Source organism: Prunus dulcis, chromosome 8 (assembly GCF_902201215.1).
Source record: "Prunus dulcis chromosome 8, ALMONDv2, whole genome shotgun sequence".
NCBI lineage: Eukaryota > Viridiplantae > Streptophyta > Magnoliopsida > Rosales > Rosaceae > Prunus > Prunus dulcis.
Window position 1 is genome coordinate 17710405 of NC_047657.1, and position 23786 is coordinate 17734190.

Consider the following 23786-nt stretch of genomic DNA (forward strand, 5'->3'; position numbering starts at 1 on the left):
CAATCCAACAGTCAAGATTAAAATTATATAATCAATCCGTCACATAAAATACTTATTGAAAAATCTCTCATATTTTTATATATACACGTACATAATTTCTTATGACATATGCATTATATGCGAGATTGGATTGAATTATACCTTTTCACTCACTTTCAGTGAGTGTCAATGGAATCCATGAGTTGACACCACGTTTTCCACTGCCAGTCTCCACCACCATCAAACGTCCTAAGTCCAATAATTAAATGTAGTACCTATTTCAAGCAATGTGGAAGTAATTTGCATGACCAGAATACCATCTCTATGATAAGATTCCTAAACAAAAAGAAACAAGTGAATGAGATCTAAAAATATAATTATTTTATTTTATTTTATTTTCTATTCATAGTTTTGTTTGGAAGTTGAAAGACCAACTAGCTAACTAGACTCCCATGACCGAAAAAAAGCTAACTAGACTCCAAATCTGTCTTTCTTGCTCTCTCTAGCTCTGACATTATGGAAAATCCAGAGGAGAAAGGCCCTGCATATGGAGGACAAGATTTCACACAAGATGGGACTGTGGATCTCAAAGGCAGACCAATTTTAAGATCTAAGACTGGGAGATGGAGAGCTTGCTCCTTCATTGTAGGTATGTATGTATATAGCTTAATTATAACATTATATATACATTTACATATATATATTGTTGTGTTTTTAAGGGTATGAAATATTTGAAAGATGGCAAATCATTGGATTTCAGCAAACTTAGTGGTGTATTTGACAAGGAAGCTCCATGAAGGCACTGTACAATCTTCAAACAATGTCACCAACTGGTCTGGCACCTTTGGCTCACACCTATGTTAGGTGCTTACATTGCAGATACATATCTTGGTAGATATAGGACCTTTGTTCTAGCAGTTTCCATTTATCTCATGGTAAATTCTTGGACACAACTTTTTTCTTTTTTCAGATGAATTGTCTTAGGTAGCTCATATAATAACCGCAGTAACAAAAATATGGGTTTCTCTTAACAGGGCATGTCACTTTTAACACTAGCTGTATCAGTGCCAGCTTTGAAGCCACCAGCTTGTAACCATGGCATTCAAGCAGAGGACTGCACAAAAGCTTCACCTTTTCAAGTGGGCATCTTCTATTGCGCATTGTACATGATAGCAGTTTGGAACTGGTGGAACCAAGCCCAACATCTCAACCATGGGAGCAGACCAATTTGATGATTTTGAGCCTAAGGAGAAGGCCCACAAGCTCTCCTTCTTCAATTGGTGGATGTTTGCCATTTTCTTTGGCAACCTTTTCTCAAGCACTTTCTTGGTGTACATACAAGATAATGTTGGTTGGACTCTTGGCTATGGCATCCCAACAGTTGGGCTTGTGATTTCAGTGGTAGTGTTCTTGGTGGGAACCCCATTTTACAGGCACAAATTGCCTTCAGGAAGTCCTATCACTAGTGTTGCTCAGATACTAGTAGCAGCAGTTAGGAAGTGGAAAGTTCCTGTCCCAAATCACCCAAAAGAGCTTTATGAGTTGAGCTTGGAATATTATGCAGACAAAAGCAAACTCAAAATTGACCACACCTCATCTTTGAGGTACTTGTTCTTAATGTCTATGTTTAATTCTTAGTCTCGAAATTCATACATCTCTTATTATCGAAGAAATGTTCTTTTGTCAAACAGTTTAATATATTATGTTATTATATTATAAATTTGAACAATTTCTGGGCCTCGAACAAAGTCTATCTCTTATTAATGAGAAAATGTTCTCTTGTCAAATAGTCTGAGATATTATGTTATCACATTATCAATTTGAACTACTAATTGAGTGAATTCTTGTTTTAATAATGGTAACAAATTAAGTAACTTAAAACCATTTTTTATATCACAATCTCTTAGTATTAGACAATACTAAATATATATAATGTTCATCATAGTCTTCAAACCAAGTGGTTTTCAATTTCTAACCTTTACCACTAAGTGGATGTCCCACCTTACTTGCTCTGCATTAAGCTCCTGCAGATCACATGACAGAGCTGCTGTGAAGAGTGGACCAAACACAACATGGACTCCATGTCCAGTGACCCAGGTTGAAGAAACCAAACAAATGATGAAGATGATTCCAGTTTTGCTCACAACATTTATACCTGCAATCATCATAGCTGAGACACACACCCTTTTCATCAAGCAAGGCACCACATTAGATGCTTCCATGGGTCCCCATTTCAAAATCCCCCCTGCATCTCTTGGATCATTCATAACACTTTCCATGTTGGTCAACCTCCCAATCTATGACCGTCTCTTCGTGCCGGCAATCAGGCGTTACACGAATAACCCCAGAGGAATCACACTGCTGAAGAGAATGGGAATTGGGTTTGTGATGCAAATCATAATCATGGTCATTGCCTGTTTGGCTGTAAGAAAAAGACTCAGCGTTGCAAGAGAAAATGGCATCTTTGGCAAAGGAGAAAAAGTACCTCTCACAATTTTCATTCTGCTGCCACAGTTTGCTCTGATGGGTGTAGCTGATACCTTTGTGGAAGTTGCAAAGATTGAGTTTTTCTATGACCAAGCACCACAAGGCATGAAGAGCATGGGGTCTTCATATTTCACTACAAGTTTTGCGGTTGGGAATTTTCTAAGTAGTTTTCTTCTAAAAACAGTTTCTGATGTGACCAAAAGACATGGACACAAAGGCGGCTGGGTCTTGGACAATTTGAATGCCTCACATTTGGACTATTACTATGCATTGTTGGCTGGCTTAGTCTTCCTTAACTTCCTATTCTTTCTGGTTGTTGCCAAGTTCTTTGTTTATAATGCTGACATCTCTCAAGCCAAGGTAGCTGTGGAATCTTAAGATGTGAAGACTTGAAGACTGGACTAGTTAAGCTGATCATGGATTAGAAGCCTTTTTTTACGAATATGTTCCTTGCTTCTCAGTTAATTAAGATCAAATAAAATCCAACTAATTTCTTTTGGTCTCCGTAAACCCAATCAAAGATTTCCATGGTACAAGATGAAACTGATTTCTCTTAAGAAAAGTCTTAGTATTATGAGACCGTTAACATCTCTTATAGAAGTGAGACCCATATAAAATTCATCTATGCGAAACGTCTTATCTGAGTTAAAATTGCATTAGATACAAAAATGGCTAAGGCATCCAGCCTCCTTAAAATCTTCAGATTCTTCACCATAGCTAATGCATATGTCTGTCTTTTTCTTATGATGCATTTCATTTTTTTATAGCAAGTTGATGTAGATTGATTGATATAAATAAATAAACAAAATGAAGAAAGAAAATTATTTTTGGATTTCGCATATTCATGACCGGCTAAGTTTGATTCCATGAAAGTGACTTTCCATACAAAACAAACACTTTACAGTGGCATGAGGTTAATTTCAAAATGTTAGAATATGATTAATCACATGTGGCCTACCAAAAGAAGGATGAAATTAAAGACACATGTCAAATTAAAGGTGCCAGCAGATCATAATCTTTCGTTTTTCGCCACCTAATTTTTTGGTTAATTTTGATGTGACATGGGTATTATCAAACTTTAGGATCGTTTTCTGAAATATTTTTATTTAAAAAAAAGAGAGAGGATCCAAATCCTTCGATGGTTTGTTGTAGTTCAGGGCTTGTTCTTCTAGTACTTGTCGACATCACTCATCTAGCTCTGGTCATTAATAGTTTCAATTATTGCTGAATTATATTAGTAAATATAATTTTTCCAATTACTCAACAGAAAAAATATATATTAGAAAATAACACAAAGATCCTAAGTCGGCTTTTTTTTCTTCTTGTTTTTTGTTAAACATTTACTAGTTTAAGAGAAGGCGAACACAAACAAGTTGGAGTTGAAATAAAATCGACTAGTTCATAATTTCGTGAATAATTAACAACCGTTGATTAATATGAATTTTATATTTATTAATAGTTACTAGTAATCACCCACAAGACACTATACCGTTAATAAAGCTTATAGGTGAAAAACAAAAAATGTGACCAACGAGGTGACAGGAAATAAATCTAAAATGTTGGAGCCATTCAACTAATTAATTACCTGTCCGAAGACTTTATAAAAAGCTCTGAGCTAATCACATGACTTTGAAGGCCCCAAGTCCCGAGTCATTTGATTAAACACATGATGGCAAGTGTAGAAGAGAAAGGCTCTGCAGATGGAATAGAAGATCACACACAAGATGGGACTGTGGATCTCAAAGGTAGACCAATTTTACGATCAAAGACTGGGAGATGGAGAGCTTGTTCCTTCATTGTAGGTATGTAATGAACTCCCTGGTTTTTGTTCTTCAAATATTGTAAGGGCCCCTTAGCTGGGAGCAAAACGTACATATTCCGGAGATATACATTTGTTTGTAAGTTTATTTCTCTTTTCACGTGACTTGTCGCGTAAAGAGATAACTAAATTGAGCATGTGTTAAAAAGTACAAGTCTCGTGGTCAAAACAATCCTCCGTCTCACTATGACGAATCAATATGTATGAATTTTTTGTTGCTGTTGGGTGTGTTTGATTAATTTGTAGGGTATGAAGTGTTTGAGAGGATGGCATACTATGGAATTGCATCAAACTTGGTGATTTATTTGACAACGAAGCTCCATGAAGGCACTGTAACCTCTGCCAACAACGTTACCAACTGGGTTGGGACTGTGTGGATGACACCTCTGTTGGGAGCTTATATTGCAGATGCTCATCTCGGCCGCTACTGGACGTTTGTTATTGCTTCTGCCATATATCTTGCGGTACGAATTAACTCAATTCCAAGCACTTAATAAATTATATCCACATGCATATACATAATTTATCATTTCTCATGATAGAACTTGCATGCCAATATATATGCACAAGTATATATGGATCATTAATTGTTGAACAAACCACAAGCATTATATGTACTTCTCATTCATGATGGCCTTTTTGCTGTGTTTTTCCAAGACAATGCATTTCTCATTGTATATTTTGGGATATAATTGGTAGTTTGATCACACATCACAAGCCTCCTCAAGCACTTGCCTGCCTCTTCAACTTTTCCTATCCAGTTATCAAATAACTGCTCTCAAGTAGATAAGAGATTAGTTGATCATGAAAATTTTAAATATGAAGCAGATTCACAATTTCACCAATATGCCTAATAATTAAGAAAAATGAAGCTGAAAATTTTGGCTTTTGGGCCATTTGGTCCCTATCTGGCTTTAACAATCTATGCATTACATAATTTTTTTCACTGCATCTATACAAGAAACTCATAATGCTCCTCTTGGTTACCAATTAGGGCATGTCCCTATTAACCCTAGCAGTTTCATTACCTGCCCTAAGGCCACCATCATGTGGCCATGGAATCAAAAGTGAAGATTGTGACAAAAGAGCCTCACCATTCCAAGTAGGCATATTCTATGGTGCATTGTACATAATTGCAATTGGAACAGGAGGGACCAAACCCAACATCTCAACCATGGGAGCGGATCAATTTGATGAGTTTGAGCCCAAGGAGAAGACTCAAAAGCTCTCCTTTTTCAACTGGTGGATGTTCAGCATTTTCTTTGGGACCCTTTTCTCAAACACATTCTTGATTTACCTACAAGACAATGTGGGCTGGGCTCTTGGCTATGGGCTTCCAACACTTGGGCTTGCTCTCTCTGTTTTGGTGTTTTTGTTGGGCACTAAATTTTATAGGCACAAATTGCCTTCTGAGAGTCCTTTCAGTAGGATAGCTCATGTGATTGTGGCTGCTCTAAGAAAGTGGAGGGTAACAATCCCAGATGACCAAAAAGAGCTTCATGAGCTGAGCTTGGAAGCGTACACAAAGTCTGGGAAATTCAGAATTGACCACTCCCCTTCATTAAGGTAGATCCAAATGACCCTATATATACCACATTTTTAATAGGATTGTGATGCGGTCTATATAATGTAGTCAATTAATGCGATACAAATAGTTTTAATTTGATAAGCCTAAATATCGCTAGCATTTTATTACCTGCAGATTTCTTGACAAAGCAGCTGTAAAGAGCGGGCCAACCTCACCGTGGATGCTATGTCCCGTGACCCAAGTCGAAGAAACCAAGCAAATGATCAAATTGGTTCCGATTCTGGTAGCAACATTTGTGTCAAGCATGATGTTAGCTCAAGGAGGAACACTTTTCATCAAACAGGGCACAACACTAGATAGAAGCATAGGTCCCAACTTTGAGATCCCTCCAGCATGTCTCTCAGCATTCATAACAATCTTCATGCTGATAAGCCTTGTAGTCTACGACCGCCTCTTCGTCCCATGGATCCGGCCCTACACGAAGAACCCTAGAGGGATCACATTGCTGCAGAGATTAGGCATTGGCCTTGTGTTACATGTCATGATCATGGTCACAGCTTGGTTGGCTGAAAGAAAAAGGCTGAGTGTCGTAAGAGAACGTCAATTGTTTGGGGAAAAAGACACACTTCCTCTCACAATTTTCATTCTTTTTCCTCAGTTTGCTTTGTTGGGGATTGCCGATTCCTTTGTGGAAACAGCCAAGATAGAGTTGTTCTATGACCAAGCACCCCAAGGCATGAAAAGCCTTGGGACCTCATACTTCACAACCAGCTTGGGAATTGGAAGCTTTCTTAGTAGTTTTCTTCTCTCAACAGTTTCAAACATCACCAAGCAACATGGCAGGGGTTGGATTTTGGACAACCTAAACATCTCCCATTTCGACTACTACTATTTGTTCTTGGCTGTCTTGAGCTCTCTCAACCTGCTCTTCTTCCTCTTCGTGGCGAAGTACTTTGTTTACAATGCATACACGACAGAACCGAAAGGAGACTTTGCCATGGAAACTTTGGCAAACAAACCTCCGGCTCAAGCTCAAACCGAAGCCTCAAATGCTCTACTTGTAAGCTGATAAAATGTTTATTGTGTTTGCACAAAGGAAAACACAAAACTATATCAAGATATATAAACTTGAAGACCAGGTTTGAAACCTAAACAGGCTTCATTCTGTTGGAAGAAGAACAATCATTAACGAAATTAAACAAAGAAGAACAAAGCAGTAAAATAAAAGGGTTGCAGTGTCCTTTAGTTTATTAATTTAAATCTAAGAGCCCCAAGGCCCAAGGCCCATCTTTTGATTAATTAAATATATATATATATATATATATATTAATTAATCATTGGCTCAATTAATTAGCCATTGATCCAAAGGTTAAAACCTACAAGCCACTCAATTGGGCCACTTGCATAGCACAATCCAAACTACTCTATTTCTAAGAGCAAGTCTTATAAAGACCTTCAAGGAACTCTAGTTTTCCAATGTGGGACTAATTTCAACTCAAGCTTCATTCTTGTGAGTCCATTTGCCAAACTTCCAATGGATGCAGCCTTCCAATGTATGTACTCATGAACTTTATCAGTTATCCAATTTGAGATTTTTGTTTCCCTCTTATGGCGTTGTTTCACTCTCCATTGACTCTCCATTATTCCCAAACTACCCTTATCTCGACTCCTTCCACTTTCCTCTTTTCCTATCTCCTTACCCAACCTAACCCTAATTATTTTATTTTTTTCTTTTCATAATTAAATAATATCTTAGCTTGATTTAATTACATTCATTAGTAATTATGTTCTAACAAATAGTATTAAATATTTTAATTAACATCATAAGGGACATTACTTAATAAATAGTATTTAGTTGTTAAAATTCTTAATACCCATATTATACACGTACGTACGTATTTTTCAATAGTACTTTCGTATAAGTGTTAAAGACTCGGTATAATGAAAGCAAACGTATTGTACACGTACGCACGTATTTTAATGATTAATTAATTACTATTTACCAAGTAATTTACGAAATTGAGTAAAATATTTAAATATTCACTAAAGAAATAATAATTAAAACATAATCACTAGTTAAAGTAATTAAAAAGGGCTATAATTACATGTATTGAATTGAAGAAGTTGGCCCAAAAGCAAAAGTAAAGAAACAAATTCTCAAAAAAAAAAATAATAAAAAATTTATTATTATTAAAATTTTTAATTTTTTTTTTATTTAAAAAAAAAAAGGAACACAACCTATCGCGACGAAATTTCGTCGGCACAAGTGCATAGACCCATGCCGACGAAAAACTCAAATTTCGTCGGGGCAAACCTAATCCGGCAAATTTTGTCGGCATAGACCTATGCCGACGAAATTTCGTCGCGAAAGGTTTATTTCATTTTTAAAAAAAAATAAAAATTCCGAAAATTATTTATTATTTTTTTCTTTTCATAATTAAATAATATCTTAGCTTGATTTAATTACATTCATTAGTAATTATGTTCTAAAAATTATTTCGCTAGTCGATAAATAGTATTAAATATTTTAATTAACATCATAACTGACTTAATAAATAGTATTTAGTTGTTAAAATTCTAAATACCCATATTATACACGTACGTACGTATTTTTTCAATAGTACTTCCGTTTACATCTTAAAGACTCGGTATAATGAAAGCAAACGTATTGTACACGTACGCACGTATTTTAATGATTAATTAATTACTATTTACCAAGTAATTTACGAAATTGAGTAAAATATTTAGATATACACTAAAGAAATAATAATTAAAACATAATCACTAGTTTAAGTAATTAAAAAAGGGCTATAATTACATGTATTGAATTGAAGAAGTTGGCCCAAAAGCAAAAGTAAAGAAACAAAGTCTCAAAAAAAAAAAAAAAAAAAAATATTATTAAACATTTAAATTTTTTTTTTTATAAAAAAAAAAAGGGAACACAACCTATCGCGACGAAATTTCGTCGGCACAAGTGCATAGACCTATGCCGACTAAAAACTCAAATTTCGTCGGGGCAAACCTAATCCGGCAAATTTTGTCGGCATAGACCTATGCCGACGAAATTTCGTCGCGAGAGGTTTATTTCATTTTTACAAAAATAAAAATTCTGAAAATTATTATTATTTTTTTTTAATAATTAAATAATATCTTAGGTTGATTTAATTACATTCATTAGTAATTATGTTCTAACAATTATTTCTCTATTCGATAAATAGTATTAAATATTTTAATTAACATCATAAGTGATATTACTTAATAAATAGTATTTAGTTGTTAAAATTCTTAATACCCATATTATACACGTACGTACGTATTTTTCAATAGTACTTTCGTATACGTCTTAAAGACTCGATATAATGAAAGCAAACGTATTGTACACGTACGCACGTATTTTAACGATTAATTAATTACTATTTACCAAGTAATTTACGAAATTGAGTAAAATATTTAAATATTCACTAAAGAAATAATAATTAAAACATAATCACTAGTTAAAGTAATTAAAAAAGGGCTATAATTACATGTATTGAATTGAAGAAGTTGGCCAAAAAGCAAAAGTAAGGTCTCAAAAAAAAAAAAAATTAAAAATTAAAAATTAAAAATTATTTTTTTTAAAAAAAAAAAAAAAAAAAAAGGAACACAACCTATCGCGACAAAATTTCGTCGGCACAAGTGCATAGACCTATGCCGACGAAAAACTCAAATTTCGTCGGGGCGAACCTAATCCGGCAAATTTTGTCGGCATAGACCTATGCCGACGAAATTTCGTCTCGAAAGGTTTATTTCATTTTTAAAAAAAATAAAAATTCCGAAAATTATTTATTATTTTTTTCTTTTCATAATTAAATAATATCTTAGCTTGAGTTAATTACATTCATTAGTAATTATGTTCTAACAATTATTTCTCTAGTCGATAAATAGTATTAAATATTTTAACTAACATCATAAGTGATATTACTTAATAAATAGTATTTAGTTGTTAAAATTCTTAATACCCATATTATACACGCAAGTACGTATTTTTCAATAGTACTTCCGTATACGTCTTAAAGACTCGGTATAATGAAAGCAAACGTATTGTACACCTACGCACGTATTTTAATGATTAATTAATTACTATTTACCAAGTAATTTACGAAATTGAGTAAAATATTTAAATATTCACTAAAGAAATAATAATTAAAACATAATCACTAGTTAAAGTAATAAAAAAAGGGCTATAATTACATGTATTGAATTGAAGAAGTTGGCCCAAAAGCAAAAGTAAAGAAACAAATTCTCAAAAAAAAAAAAAAAAAAAAAATATTATTAAACATTTAAATTTATTTTTTTTTTTTAAAAAAAAAGGGAACACAACCTATCGCGACGAAATTTCGTCGGCAAAAGTGCATAGACCTATGCCGACGAAAAACTCAAATTTCGTCGGGGCAAACCTAATCCGGCAAATTTTGTCGGCATAGACCTATGCCGACGAAATTTCGTCGCGAAAGGTTTATTTCATTTTTAAAAAAAATAAAAATTCCGAAAATTATTTTTTTTTTTTTCTTTTCATAATTAAATAATATCTTAGCTTGATTTAATTACATTCCTTAGTAATTATGTTCTAACAAATAGTATTAAATATTTTAATTAACATCATAAGTGACATTACTTAATAAATAGTATTTAGTTGTTAAAATTCTTAATACCCATATTATACTGCGATCGTGCGTATTTTTTCAATAGTACTTTTCGTATAAGTCTTAAAAGACTTCGGTATAATGAAAACAAGCGTATTGCACGTGCTTGCGTATTTTAATGATTAATTAATTACTATTTACCAAGTAATTTACGAAATTGAGTAAAATATTTAAATATTCACTAAAGAAATAATAATTAAAACATAATCACTAGTTAAAGTAATTAAAAAGGGCTATAATTACATGTATTGAATTGAAGAAGTTATTTAAAAAGCAAAAGTAAAGAAACAAATTCTCAAAAAAAAAAAAAAAAAATATTATTAAACATTTAAATTTATTTTTTTTTTTAAAAAAAAAAGGGAAAACAACCTATCGCGACGAAATTTCGTCGGCACAAGTGCATAGACCTATGCCGACGTAAAACTCAAATTTCGTCGGGGCAAACCTAATCCGGCAAATTTTGTCGGCATAGACCTATGCCGACGAAATTTCGTCGCGAGAGGTTTATTTCATTTTTAAAAAAAATAAAAATTCCGAAAATTATTTTTTTTTTTTTTTTTTTCATAATTAAATAATATCTTAGCTTGATTTAATTACATTCATTAGTAATTATGTTCTAACAATTATTTCTCTAGTCGATAAATAATATTAAATATTTTAATTAACATCATAAGTGATATTACTTAATAAATAGTATTTAGTTGTTAAAATTCTTAATACCCATATTATACACGTACGTACGTATTTTTCAATAGTACTTTTGTATAAGTCTTAAAGACTCGGTATAATGAAAGCAAACGTATTGTACACGTACGCACGTAATTTAATGATTAATTAATTACTATTTACCAAGTAATTTACGAAATTGAGTAAAATATTTAAATATTCACTAAAGAAATAATAATTAAAACATAATCACTAGTTAAATTAATTAAAAAAGGGCTATAATTACATGTATTGAATTGAAGAAGTTGGCCCAAAAGCAAAAGTAAAGAAACAAATTCTCAAAAAAAAAAAAAAAAAAAAAATATTATTAAACATTTAAATTTATTTTTTTAAAAAAAAAAAAAAGGGAACACAACCTATCGCGACGAAATTTCGTCGGCACAAGTGCATAGACCTATGCCGACGAAAAACTCAAATTTCGTCGGGGCAAACCTAATCCGGCAAATTTTGTCGGCATAGACCTATGCCGACGAAATTTCGTCGCGAGAGGTTTATTTCATTTTAAAAAAAAATAAAAATTCCGAAAATTATTTTTTTTTTTTTCTTTTCATAATTAAATAATATCTTAGCTTGATTTAATTACATTCATTAGTAATTATGTTCTAGCAAATAGTATTAAATATTTTAATTAACATCATAAGTGACATTACTTAATAAATAGTATTTAGTTGTTAAAATTCTTAATACCCAAATTATACACGTACGTACGTATTTTTCAATAGTACTTTTGTATACGTCTTAAAGACCGGTATAATGAAAGCAAACGTATTGTACACGTACTCACGTATTTTAATGATTAATTAATTACTATTTACCAAGTAATTTACGAAATTGAGTAAAATATTTAAATATTCACTAAAGAAATAATAATTAAAACATAATCACTAGTTAAAGTAATTAAAAAAGGGCTATAATTACGTGTATTGAATTGAAGAAGTTGGCCCTAAAGCAAAAGTAAAGAAGCAAATTCTAAAAATAAAAAAAAAATAAAAAAAATTATTATTATTATTAAAAATTTAAATTTTTTTTTTTATAAAAAAAAAAAAAAAAGGAACACAACGTATCGCGACGAAATTTCGTCGGCACAAGTGCATAGACCTATGCCGACGAAAAACTCAAATTTCGTCGGGGCAAACCTAATCCGGCAAATTTTGTCGGCATATACCTATGCCGACGAAATTTCGTCGCGATAGGTTTATTTCATTTTTAAAAAAATAAAAATTCTGAAAATTATTATTATTATTTTTTAATAATTAAATAATATCTTAGGTTGATTTAATTACATTCATTAGTAATTATGTTCTAACAATTATTTCGCTAGTCGACAAATAGTATTAAATATTTTAATTAACATCATAAGTGATATTACTTAATAAATAGTATTTAGTTGTTAAAATTCTTAATACGCATATTATACACGTACGTACGTATTTTTCAATAGTACTTTTGTATACGTCTTAAAGACCGGTATAATGAAAGCAAACGTATTGTACACGTACGCCCGTATTTTAATGATTAATTAATTACTATTTACCAAGTAATTTACGAAATTGAGTAAAATATTTAAATATTCACTAAATAAATAATAATTAAAACATAATCACTAGTTAAAGTAATTAAAAAAGGGCTATAATTACATGTATTGAATTGAAGAAGTTGGCCCAAAAGCAAGAGTAAAGAAACAAATTCTCAACAAAAAAAAAATATATATATATATTAAAAATTTAAAATTTTTTTTTTTAAAAAAAAAAAAGGAACACAACCTCTCGCGACGAAATTTCGTCGGCACAAGTGCATGGACCTATGCCGACGAAAAACTCAAATTTCGTCGGGGCAAACCTAATCCGGCAAATTTTGTCGGCATAGACCTATGCCGACGAAATTTTGTCGCGAGAGGTTTATTTCATTTTTTAAAAAAATAAAAATTCCGAAAATTATTTTTTTTTTCTTTTCATAATTAAATAATATCTTAGCTTGATTTAATTACATTCATTAGTAATTATGTTCTAACAATTATTTCTCTAGTCGATAAATAGTATTAAATATTTTAATTAACATCATAAGTGATATTACTTAATAAATAGTATTTAGTTGTTAAAATTCTTAATACCCATATTATATACGTAAGTACGTATTTTTTAATAGTACTTCTGTATACGTCTTAAAGACTCGGTATAATGAAAGCAAACGTATTGTACACGTACACACGTATTTTAATGATTAATTAATTACTATTTACCAAGTAATTTACGAAATTGAGTAAAATATTTAAATATTCACTAAAGAAATAATAATTAAAACATAATCACTAGTTAAAGTTATTAAAAAAGGGCTATAATTACATGTATTGAATTGAAGAAGTTGGCCCAAAAGCAAAAGTAAAGAAACAAATTCTCAAAAAAAAAAAAAAAAAAAAAAAATTATTAAACATTTAAATTTATTTTTTTTTTTTAAAAAAAAAGGGAACACAACCTATCGCGACGAAATTTCGTCGGCACAAGTGCATAGACCTATGCCGACGAAAAACTCAAATTTCGTCGGGGCAAACCTAATCCGGCAAATTTTTTCGGCATAGACCTATGCCGACGAAATTTCGTCGCGATAGGTTTATTTCATTTTTAAAAAAATAAAAATTCTGAAAATTATTATTATTTTTTTTTAATAATTAAATAATATCTTAGGTTGATTTAATTACATTCATTAGTATTTATGTTCTAACAATTATTTCTCTAGTCGATAAATAGTATTAAATATTTTAATTAACATCATAAGTGATATTACTTAATAAATAGTATTTAGTTGTTAAAATTCTTAATACCCATATTATACACGTATGTACGTATTTTTCAATAGTACTTTTGTATACGTCTTAAAGACCGGTATAATGAAAGCAAACGTATTGTACACGTACGCACGTATTTTAATGATTAATTAATTACTATTTACCAAGTAATTTACGAAATTGAGTAAAATATTTAGATATACACTAAAGAAATAATAATTAAAACATAATCACTAGTTTAAGTAATTAAAAAAGGGCTATAATTACATGTATTGAATTGAAGAAGTTGGCCCAAAAGCAAAAGTAAAGAAACAAATTCTCAAAAAAAAAAAAAAAAAAATATTAAAAATTTAAATGTATTTTTTTAAAAAAAAAAAAAGGAACAAAACCTATCGCGACGAAATTTCGTCGGCACAAGTGCATAGACCTATGCCGACGAAAAACTCAAATTTCGTCTGGGCAAACCTAATCCGGCAAATTTTGTCGGCATAGACCTATGCCGACGAAATTTCGTCGCGATAGGTTTATTTCATTTTTAAAAAAATAAAAATTCTGAAAATTATTATTTTTTTTTTTTAATAATTAAATAATATCTTAGGTTGATTTAATTACATTCATTAGTAATTATGTTCTAACAATTATTTCTCTAGTCGATAAATAGTATTAAATATTATAATTAACATCATAAGTGATATTACTTAATAAATAGTATTTAGTTGTTAAAATTCTTAATACCCATATTATACACGTACGTACGTTTTTTTCAATAGTACTTCCGTATACGTCAAAAAGACTCGGTATAATGAAAGCAAACGTATTGTACACGTACGCGCGTATTTTAATGATTAATTAATTACTATTTACCAAGTAATTTTCGAAATTGAGTAAAATATTTAAATATTCACTAAAGAAATAATAATTAAAACATAATCACTAGTTAAAGTAATTAAAAAAGGGCTATAATTACATGTATTGAATTGAAGAAGTTGGCCCAAAAGCAAAAGTAAGGTCTCAAAAAAAAAAAAAAATTCAAAATTAAAAATTAAAAATTATTATTTTTTTTTTTAAAAAAAAAAAAAGGACCACAACCTATCGCGACAAAATTTCGTCGGCACAAGTGCATAAACCTATGCCGACGAAAAACTCAAATTTCGTCGGGGCAAACCTAATCCGGCAAATTTTGTCGGCATAGACCTATGCCGACGAAATTTCGTCGCGATAGGTTTATTTAATTTTTAAAAAAATAAAAATTCTGAAAATTATTATTATTTTTTTTTAATAATTAAATAATATCTTAGGTTGATTTAATTACATTCATTAGAAATTATGTTCTAACAATTATTTCTCTAGTCGATAAATAGTATTAAATATTTTAATTAACATCATAAGTGATATTACTTAATAAATAATATTTAGTTGTTAAAATTCTTAATACCCATATTATACACGTACGTACGTATTTTTCAATAGTACTTTCGTATAAGTCTTAAAGACTCGGTATAATGAAAGCAAACGTATTGTACACGTACGCACGTATTTTCACGATTAATTAATTAATATTTACCAAGTAATTTACGAAATTGAGTAAAATATTTAAATATTCGGTAAAGAAATAATAATTAAAACATAATCACTAGTTAAAGTAATTAAAAAGGGGCTATAATTACATGTATTGAATTGAAGAAGTTGGCCCAAAAGCAAAAGTAAAGAAACAAATTCTCAAAAAAAAAAAAAAAAAAAAATATTATTAAACATTTAAATTTATTTTTTTTTTTTTTAAAAAAAGGGAACACAACCTATCGCGACGAAATTTCGTCGGCACAAGTGCATAGACCTATGCCGACGAAAAACTCAAATTTCGTCGGGGCAAACCTAATCCGGCAAATTTCGTCGGCATAGACCGATGCCGACGAAATTTCGTCGCTATAGGTTTATTTCATTTTAAAAAAAATAAAAATTCTGAAAATTATTTTTTTTTTCTTTTCATAATTAAATAATATCTTAGCTTGTTTAATTACGTTCATTAGTAATTATGTTCTAACAATTATTTCTCTAGTCGATAAATAGTATTAAATATTTTAATTAACATCATAAGTGATATTACTTAATACATAGTATTTAGTTAAAATTCTTAATACCCATATTATACACGTACGTACGTATTTTTCAATAGTACTTTTGTATACGTCTTAAAGACTCGGTATAATGAAAGCAAACGTATTGTACACGTACGCACGTATTTTAATGATTAATTAATTACTATTTACCAAGTAACTTACGAAATTGAGTAAAATATTTAAATATTCACTAAAGAAATAATAATTAAAACATAATCACTAGTTAAAGTAATTAAAAAAGGGCTATAATTACATGTATTGAATTGAAGAAGTTGGCCCAAAAGAAAAAGTAAGGTCTCAAAAAAAAAATAAAATAAAATAAAATTTTAAATTTATTTTTTTAAAAATAAAAAAATAAAAAAAGGACCACAACCTATCGCGACGAAATTTCGTTGGCACAAGTGCATAGACCTATGCAGACGAAAAACTCAAATTTCGTCGGGAAAAACCTAAACCGGCACATTTTGTCGGCATAGACCTATGCCGATGATATTTCGTCGCGATAGGTTTATTTCATTTTTAAAAAAATAAAAATTCTGAAAATTATTATTTTTTTTTCTTTTCATAATTAAATAATATCTTAGCTTGATTTAATTACATTCATTAGTAATTATGTTCTAACAATTATTTCTCTAGTCGATAAATAGTATTAAATATTTTAATTAACATCATAAGTGATATTACTTAATAAAAAGTATTTAGTTGTTAAAATTCTTAATACCCATATTATACACGTACGTACGTATTTTTCAATAGTACTTTTGGATACGTCTTAAAGACCGGTATAATGAAAGCAAACGTATTGTACACGTACGCACGTATTTTAATGATTAATTAATTACTATTTACCAAGTAATTTATGAAATTGAGTAAAATATTTAAATATTCACTAAAGAAATAATAATTAAAACATAATCACTAGTTAAAGTAATGAAAAAAGGGCTATAATTACATGTATTGAATTGAAGAAGTTGGCCCAAAAGCAAAAGTAAGGTCTCAAAAAAAAAAAAAAATTAAAATTAAAAATTAAAAATTATTTTTTTTTTTTAAAAAAAAAAAAAAAAAGGAACACAACCTATCGCGACAAAATTTCGTCGGCACAAGTGCATAGACCTATGCCGACGAAAAACTCAAATTTCGTCGGGGCAAACCCAATCCGGCAAATTTTGTCGGCATAGACCTATGCCGACGAAATTTCGTCGCGATAGGTTTATTTCATTTTTAAAAAAATAAAAATTCTGAAAATTATTATTATTTTTTTTAATAATTAAATAATATCTTAGGTTGATTTAATTACATTCATTAGTAATTATGTTCTAACAATTATTTCTCTAGTCGATAAATAGTATTAAATATTTTAATTAACATCATAAGTGACATTACTTAATGAATAGTATTTAGTTGTTAAAATTCTTAATACCCATATTATACACGTACGTACGTATTTTTCAATAGTACTTCCTTATACGTCTTAAAGACTCGGTATAATGAAAGCAAACGTATTGTACACGTACGCACGTATTTTCACGATTAATTAATTACTATTTACCAAGTAATTTACGAAATTGAATAAAATATTTAAATATTCGGTAAAGAAATAATAATTAAAACATAATCACTAGTTAAAGTAATTAAAAAAGGGCTATAATTACATGTATTGAATTCAAGAAGTTGGCCCAAAAGCAAGAGTAAAGAAACAAATTCTCAAAAAAAAAAAAAAAAAAAAAAATTTTTAAACATTTAAATTTTTTTTTTTTTTTAAAAAAAAAAGGGAACACAACCTATCGCGACGAAATTTCGTCGGCACAAGTGCATAGACCTATGCCGACAAAAAACTCAAATTTCGTCGGGGCAAACCTAATCCGGCAAATTTTGTCGGCATAGACCTATGCCGACGAAATTTCGTCGCGAAAGGTTTATTTCATTTTAAAAAAAAATAAAAATTCCGAAAATTATTTTTTTTTTTTTTTCATAATTAAATAATATCTTAGGTTGATTTAATTACATTCATTAGTAATTATGTTCTAACAATTATTTCTCTAGTCGATAAATAGTATTAAATATTTTAATTAACATCATAAGTGATATTACTTAATAAATAGTATTTAGTTGTTAAAATTTTTAATACCCATATTATACACGTACGTACGTATTTTTCAATAGTACTTTCGTATAAGTCTTAAAGACTCGGTATAATGAAAGCAAACGTATTGTACACGTACGCAGGTATTTTAATGATTAATTAATTACTATTTACCAAGTAATTTACGAAATTGAGTAAAATATTTAAATATTCACTAAAGAAATAATAATTAAAACATAATCACTAGTTAAAGTAATTAAAAAACGGCTATAATTACGTGTATTGAATTGAAGAAGTTGGCCCTAAAGCAAAAGTAAAGAAGCAAATTCTAAAAATAAAAAATAAAAAAAAAAATTATTATTATTATTAAAAATTTAAATTTTTTTTTTTTATAAAAAAAAAAAAAAAAGGAACACAACGTATCGCGACGAAATTTCGTCGGCACAAGTGCATAGACCTATGCCGACGAAAAACTCAAATTTCGTCGGGGCAAACCTAATCCGGCAAATTTTGTCGGCATAGACCTATGCCGACGAAATTTCGTCGCGAGAGGTTTATTTCATTTTTAAAAAAAATAAAAATTCCGAAAATTATTATTTTTTTTTTTTTTTCATAATTAAATAATATCTTAGCTTGATTTAATTACATTCATTAGTAATTATGTTCTAACAAATAGTATTAAATATTTTAATTAACATCATAAGTAACATTACTTAATAAATAGTATTTAGTTGTTAAAATTCTTAATACCCATATTATACACGTACGTACGTATTTTTCAATAGTACTTCCGTATACGTCAAAAAGACTCGGGATAATGAAAGCAAACGTATTGTACACGTACGCGCGTATTTTAATGACTAATTAATTACTATTTACCAAGTAATTTACGAAATTGAGTAAAATATTTAAATATTCACTAAAGAAATAATAATTAAAACATAATAACTAATTAAAGTAATTAAAAAAGGGATAAGGTATTACCTAATTACATGTATTGAATTGAAGAAGTTGGCCCAAAAGCAAAAGTAAAGAAAAAAAATTTCAAAAAAAAAAATTAAAAATTAATTTTTTTTTAAAATTAAAAAAAAAAAAAAAAAAGGAACACAACCTCTCCCGACGAAATTTCGTCGGCACAAGGGCATAGACCTCTCCCGACGAAAATATCTATGCCGACGAAATTTCGTCGGGGAAAACCTAATCCGGCGAATTTTGTCGGCATAGACCTATGCCGACGAAATTTCGTCGCGATAGGTTTATTTCTTTTTTTAAAAAATAAAAATTCTGAATTTTTTTTTTTTTTTTTTTTTCATAATTAAATAATATCTTAGCTTGATTTAATTACATTCATTAGTAATTATGTTCTAACAATTATTTCTCTAGTCGATAAATAGTATTAAATATTTTAATTAACATCATAAGTGATATTACTTAATAAATAGTATTTAGTTGTTAAAATTCTTAATACCCATATTATACACACGTACGTAAATATTTTTTTTTCAATAGTACTTTTCATAATGCCTTAAAGTCTTAAAGACTCGGTATAATGAAAGCAAACGTATTGTACACGTACGCACGTATTTTAATGATTAATTAATTACTATTTACCAAGTAATTTTCGAAATTGAGTAAAATATTTAAATATTCACTAAAGAAATAATAATTAAAACATAATCACTAATTAAAGTAATTAAAAAAGGGTTAAGGTATTACCTAATTACATGTATTGAATTGAAGAAGTTGGCCCAAAAGCAAAAGTAAAGAAAAAAAAATTCAAAAAAAAATAATAATAATTTTAATTTTTTTTAAAATATTTATAAAAAAAAAAAAGAAAAAAAAAAAGGAACACAACCTCTCCCGACGAAATTTCGTCGGCACAAGTCAATAGACCTCTCCCGACGAAAATATCTATGCCGACGAAATTTCGTCGGAAAGAACCTAATCCGGCGAATTTTGTCGGCATAGACCTATGCCGACGAAATTTCGTCGCGATAGGTTTATTTCTTTTTTTAAAAAATAAAAATTCTGAAAATTATTATTTTTTTTATTTTCATAATTAAATAATATCTTAGCTTGATTTAATTACATTCATTAGTAATTATGTTCTAACAATTATTTCTCTAGTCGATAAATAGTATTAAATATTTTAATTAACATTATAAGTGATATTACTTAATAAATAGTATTTAGTTGTTAAAATTCTTAATACCCATATTATACACGTACGTACGTATTTTTCAATAGTACTTCCGTATACGTCAAAAAGACTCGGTATAATGAAAGCAAAAGTATTGTACACGTACGCGCGTATTTTAATGATTAATTAATTACTATTTACCAAGTAATTTACGAAATTGAGTAAAATATTTAAATATTCACTAAAGAAATAATAATTAAAACATAATCACTAATTAAAGTAATTAAAAAAGGGATAAGGTATTACCTAATTACATGTATTGAATTGAAGAAGTTGGCCCAAAAGCAAAACTAAAGAAAAAAAATTTCAAAAAAAAAATTAAAAATTTTAATTTTTTTTTTAAATTTAAATATAAAAAAAAAAGGAACACAACATCTCCCAACGAAATTTCGTCGGCACAAGTGGATAGACCTCTCCCGACGAAAATATCTATGCCGACGAAATTTCGCCGGAGCAAACCTAATCCGGCGAATTTTGTCGGCATAGACCTATACCGACGAAATTTCGTCGCAAGAGGTTTATTTCTTTTTTTAAAAAATAAAAATTCTGAAAATTATTATTATTTTTTTCTTTTCATAATTAAATAATATCTTAGCTTGATTTAATTACATTCATTAGTAATTATGTTCTAACAAATAGTATTAAATATTTTAATTAACATCATAAGTGATATTACTTAATAAATAGTATTTAGTTGTTAAAATTCTTAATACCCATATTATACACGCACGTACGTATTTTTTTTTTTCAATAGTACTTCCGTATAATATCGCCTTAAAGACTCGGTATAATGAAAGCAAACGTATTGTACACGCGACGCATTTTTTAATTTTTAATGATTAATTAATTACTATTTACCAAGTAATTTAAATTGAGTAAAATATTTAAATATTCACTAAAGAAATAATAATTAAAACATAATCACTAATTAAAGTAATTAAAAAAAGGGATAAGGTATTACCTAATTACATGTATTGAATTGAAGAAGTTGGCCCAAAAGCAAAAGTAAAGAAAAAAAATTTCAAAAAAAAAAAAAATTTTTTAAATTTTTTTTAAATTTAAAAAAAAAAAAAAAAAAAAAAAAAAGGAACACAACCTATCGCGACGAAATTTCGTCGGCACAAGTGCATAGACCTATGCCGACGAAAAACTCAAATTTCGTCGGCGCAAACCTAATCCGGCAAATTTTGTCGGCATAGACCTATGCCGACGAAATTTCGTCGCGATAGGTTTATTTCTTTTTTTAAAAAAAAAAAATTCTGAAAATTATTTTTTTTTTATTTTCATAATTAAATAATATCTTAGCTTGATTTAATTACATTCATTAGTAATTATGTTCTAACAATTATTTCTCTAGTCGACAAATAGTATTAAATATTTTAATTAACATCATAAGTGATATTACTTAATAAATAGTATTTAGTTGTTAAAAATTCTTAATACCGATATTATACACGTAAGTACGTATTTTTCAATAGTACTTTCGTATACGTCTTAAAGACTCGGTATAATGAAAGCAAACGTATGGTACACGTACGCACGTATTTTAATGATTAATTACTTACTATTTACCAAGTAATTTACGAAATTGAGTAAAATATTTAAATATTCACTAAAGAAATAATAATTAAAACATAATCACTAATTAAAGTAATTAAAAAAGGGATAAGGTATTACCTAATTACATGTATTGAATTGAAGAAGTTGGCCCAAAAGCAAAAGTAAAGAAAAAAAATTTCAAAAAAAAAAAAATTAAAAATTTTAATTTTTTTTTAAAATTAAAAAAAAAAAAAAAAAAGGAACACAACCTCTCCCGACGAACTTTCGTCGGCACAAATCAATAGACCTCTCCCGACGAAAATATCTATGCCGACGAAATTTCGTCGGGGAAAACCTAATCCGGCGAATTTTGTCGGCATAGACCTATGCCGACGAAATTTCGTCGCGATAGGTTTATTTCTTTTTTTTAAAAATAAAAATTCTGAAAATTATTTTTTTTTATTTTCATAATTAAATAATATCTTAGCTTGATTTAATTACATTCATTAGTAATTATGTTCTAACAATTATTTCTCTAGTCGACAAATAGTATTAAATATTTTAATTAACATCACAAGTGATATTACTTAATAAATAGTATTTAGTTGTTAAAATTCTTAATACCGATATTATACACGTAAGTACGTATTTTTCAATAGTACTTTCGTATACGTCTTAAAGACTCGGTATAATGAAAGCAAACGTATTGTACACGTACGCACATATTTTAATGATTAATTAATTACTATTTACCATGTAATTTACGAAATTGAGTAAAATATTTAAATATTCACTAAAGAAATAATAATTAAAACATAATCACTAATTAAGGTAATTAAAAAAGGGATAAGGTATTACCTAATTACATGTATTGAATTGAAGAAGTTGGCCCAAAAGCAAAAGTAAAGAAAAAAAAATTCAAAAAAAAATAATAATAATTTTAATTTTTTTTCAAATATTAAAAAAAAAAAAAAAAAAGGAACACAACCTCTCCCGACGAAATTTCGTCGGCACAAGTGAATAGACCTCTCCCGACGAAAATATCTATGCCGACGAAATTTCGTCGGGGAAAACCTAATCCGGCGAATTTTGTCGGCATAGACCTATGCCGACGAAATTTCGTCGCGATAGGTTTATTTCTTTTTTAAAAAAATAAAAATTCTGAATTTTTTTTTTTTATTTTCATAATTAAATAATATCTTAGCTTGATTTAATTACATTCATTAGTAATTATGTTCTAACAATTATTTCTCTAGTCGACAAATAGTATTAAATATTTTAATTAACCTCATAAGTGATATTACTTAATAAATAGTATTTAGTTGTTAAAATTCTTAATACCGATATTATACACGTAAGTACGTATTTTTCAATAGTACTTTCGTATACGTCTTAAAGACTCGGTATAATGAAAGCAAACGTATTGTACACGAACGCACGTATTTTAATGATTAATTAATTACTATTTACCAAGTAATTTACGAAATTGAGTAAAATATTTAAATATTCACTGAAGAAATAATAATTAAAACATAATCACTAATTAAAGTAATCAAAAAAGGGCTAAGGTATTACCTTACCTAATTACATGTATTGAATTGAAGAAGTTGGCCCAAAAGCAAAAGTAAAGAAAAAAATTTCAAAAAAAAAATTAAAAATTTTAATTTTTTTTTAAATTTAAATAAATAAAAAAAAGGAACACAACCTCTCCCCACGAAATTTCGTCGGCACAAGTGGATAGACCTTTCCCGACGAAAATATCTATGCCGACGAAATTTCGTCGGGCCAAACCTAATCCGGCGAATTTTGTCGGCATAGACCTACACCGACGAAATTTCGTCGCA

General features: G+C 29.0%; 1 protein-coding gene, 1 non-coding gene and 1 pseudogene across 3 annotated transcripts; 2 read left to right on the top strand and 1 right to left on the bottom strand.

Moving 5' to 3' along the window:
- Window positions 1–495: 495 nt before the first annotated feature.
- LOC117637544 lies at window positions 496–2968 on the top strand (annotated as a pseudogene). The gene is made up of 4 exons (XR_004587190.1): window positions 496–628; window positions 699–914; window positions 1014–1583; window positions 2010–2968. The product of XR_004587190.1 is annotated as a protein NRT1/ PTR FAMILY 5.2-like (transcript).
- A 1164-nt stretch (window positions 2969–4132) lies between these two features.
- LOC117637774 (protein NRT1/ PTR FAMILY 5.2-like) lies at window positions 4133–7024 on the top strand. Its single transcript, XM_034372781.1, has 4 exons — window positions 4133–4268; window positions 4532–4749; window positions 5280–5851; window positions 5988–7024. The coding sequence occupies exons 1-4, from the start codon at window positions 4133–4135 to the stop codon at window positions 6880–6882; spliced, it is 1821 nt and encodes a 606-aa protein (XP_034228672.1). The 3' UTR covers window positions 6883–7024.
- Window positions 7025–21539: 14515 nt separating this feature from the next.
- Window positions 21540–21687, bottom strand: LOC117612310. Its single transcript, XR_004583351.1, has one exon. It is a non-coding gene; the product is annotated as a small nucleolar RNA snoR111 (small nucleolar RNA).
- Between the last annotated feature and the right edge of the window lie 2099 nt (window positions 21688–23786).

What these genes read in the sequence shown, in the direction of transcription:
- LOC117637774 (XM_034372781.1), top strand. Translation starts at nt 4,133, where the DNA reads ATGATGGCAAGTGTAGAAGAGAAAGGCTCTGCAGATGGAATAGAAGAT. An exon ending in AGCTTGTTCCTTCATTGTAG is followed by an intron (nt 4,269 to 4,531) that starts GTATGTAATGAA and finishes ATTAATTTGTAG; the next exon opens with GGTATGAAGTGTTTGAGAGG. An exon ending in CTTCTGCCATATATCTTGCG is followed by an intron (nt 4,750 to 5,279) that starts GTACGAATTAAC and finishes GTTACCAATTAG; the next exon opens with GGCATGTCCCTATTAACCCT.